The sequence below is a fragment of the Caenorhabditis briggsae genome (assembly GCF_000004555.2).
Source record: "Caenorhabditis briggsae complete genome, chrIII, whole genome shotgun sequence".
Taxonomy (NCBI): domain Eukaryota; kingdom Metazoa; phylum Nematoda; class Chromadorea; order Rhabditida; family Rhabditidae; genus Caenorhabditis; species Caenorhabditis briggsae.
This window is the reverse complement of record NC_013490.2, coordinates 6041326-6042802: the sequence shown is the minus strand read 5'-3', so window position 1 is coordinate 6042802 and position 1477 is coordinate 6041326. Positions and strand designations below refer to the sequence as shown.

General features: G+C 34.5%; 1 protein-coding gene across 1 annotated transcript in view; it reads left to right on the top strand.

Annotated features, from left to right (window-relative positions):
• Positions 1–1477, top strand: part of CBG13231 — a gene marked incomplete at both ends in the record, with an annotated part of 2804 nt that overhangs the window by 307 nt on the left and 1020 nt on the right. The window contains 3 exons of the mRNA XM_002641328.2: positions 282–425; positions 471–950; positions 997–1127. Coding sequence (XP_002641374.2) covers positions 282–425; positions 471–950; positions 997–1127 — 755 coding nt within the window. The remainder of the gene's footprint in view (positions 1–281; positions 426–470; positions 951–996; positions 1128–1477) is intronic.

The window sequence follows — 1477 nt, the reverse complement described above, 5'->3', positions numbered from 1 at the left end:
TATCCTATTCCAGTATCCAATGAAAAGTTCCGAAACCATCTTTTGATAATTTAAACAAACGTTGTTCTCAGTGAATCAGACTTTCTAACTCTCTGCGCCTCTTCTTCTCTGACATTCTCTCTTTTCCTCCGTTTCGGCCGACGTTTCATAATGAATGGTTGGAAGTTTTGAGCTGGACTCTTATGAAATCTCCACTGAAATGGGAGGTATAAAATGAAAAAGGTTTCACATGGAGAAATTAACCTCTTCTTCTATTTTATTGAGAGAATATGGATTTCGAGGCAGTTTTCAAGTTTGTTTCTCATTCTGAACGTGTCAAATGTGTGGATATTCATCCGGACCATCCATGGGTTCTGACTTCTCTTCATTCTGGAGTCATTCAAATATGGAACTATGAAACTAAAACATTAGTCAAAGCTATTGAGGTAAGAAAGGTTTCTACAGTATACCTTCAAATTCTCGAATTTCAGATTTATGAAAAATCAGTGAGATCTTCTAAATTCATTCCAAGAAAAAATTGGATTTGTACTGCTTCCGACGACGGACTAATCCGAATTTTCGATGTTCAATCATTTGCTCTTCTCCACGTATTTGAAGCTCATTCTGATTTCATTCGATCTATTACCATTCATCCAACTCTTCCATATATCATATCAGCTTCAGATGATAAAACTATCAAAGTTTGGGATTGGGAAAAAGAATTTCGTTTGGAGCAACAATTCGATGGACACCTGCATTATATCATGCAAATTGCATTGAATCCAAATGACTCCAGTATTCTTGTCAGTGCTTCTTTGGATAAAACTCTCAAAATTTGGAATCTTAGAGAAGAAAAGGAAATCGCAACATTGAATGGACATCAGAAAGGAGTGAATTGTGTTGCATTCATCGGAGATTCCACAATTATTTCTGGTTCTGATGATAACTCAATTCGCTTCTGGAACTATCAAGTATGCTAGAATTTTTGTTTTACTTCTGACAGTGTTTATTTTTCAGACGAAGCAGTGTATCGATTGTTTGGAAGGAGCTCATCAAAACAATGTTACTTTCCTGGCAACCGTTAAAGAATGGATCATTAGTGGGTCAGAAGACAACTTTGTCAAAATTTGGAATACAAAATCTCATCGGTTCGTTTTCAATTTTTTAAAAATTAAGTTACCGTAAAACCTCTAATAGAACTAACGAAATTTTGATTTTCTTTTTCGAATTTCTCGAAAATGTTCAAACATTGCAAAAGGTAAAGTAGAGATAAAATTAATCAGAGTGACTTCTGGAGTTTTCCAGACAAAATATTAAAATTGTCCCGAAGAATTATAATTCTTCGAATTCCAATGTTGTTGATTTTCTTATAACCACTGAAATTTTACAGAAAACTAGTTTGGTTTAAAAATAAATCTTCTAATATTTTGATTTTTCAGCCGACACCTCATCAGCAGTTGACAACAACGTTTACACAGAAGCCGTCGAAGCTTACGAT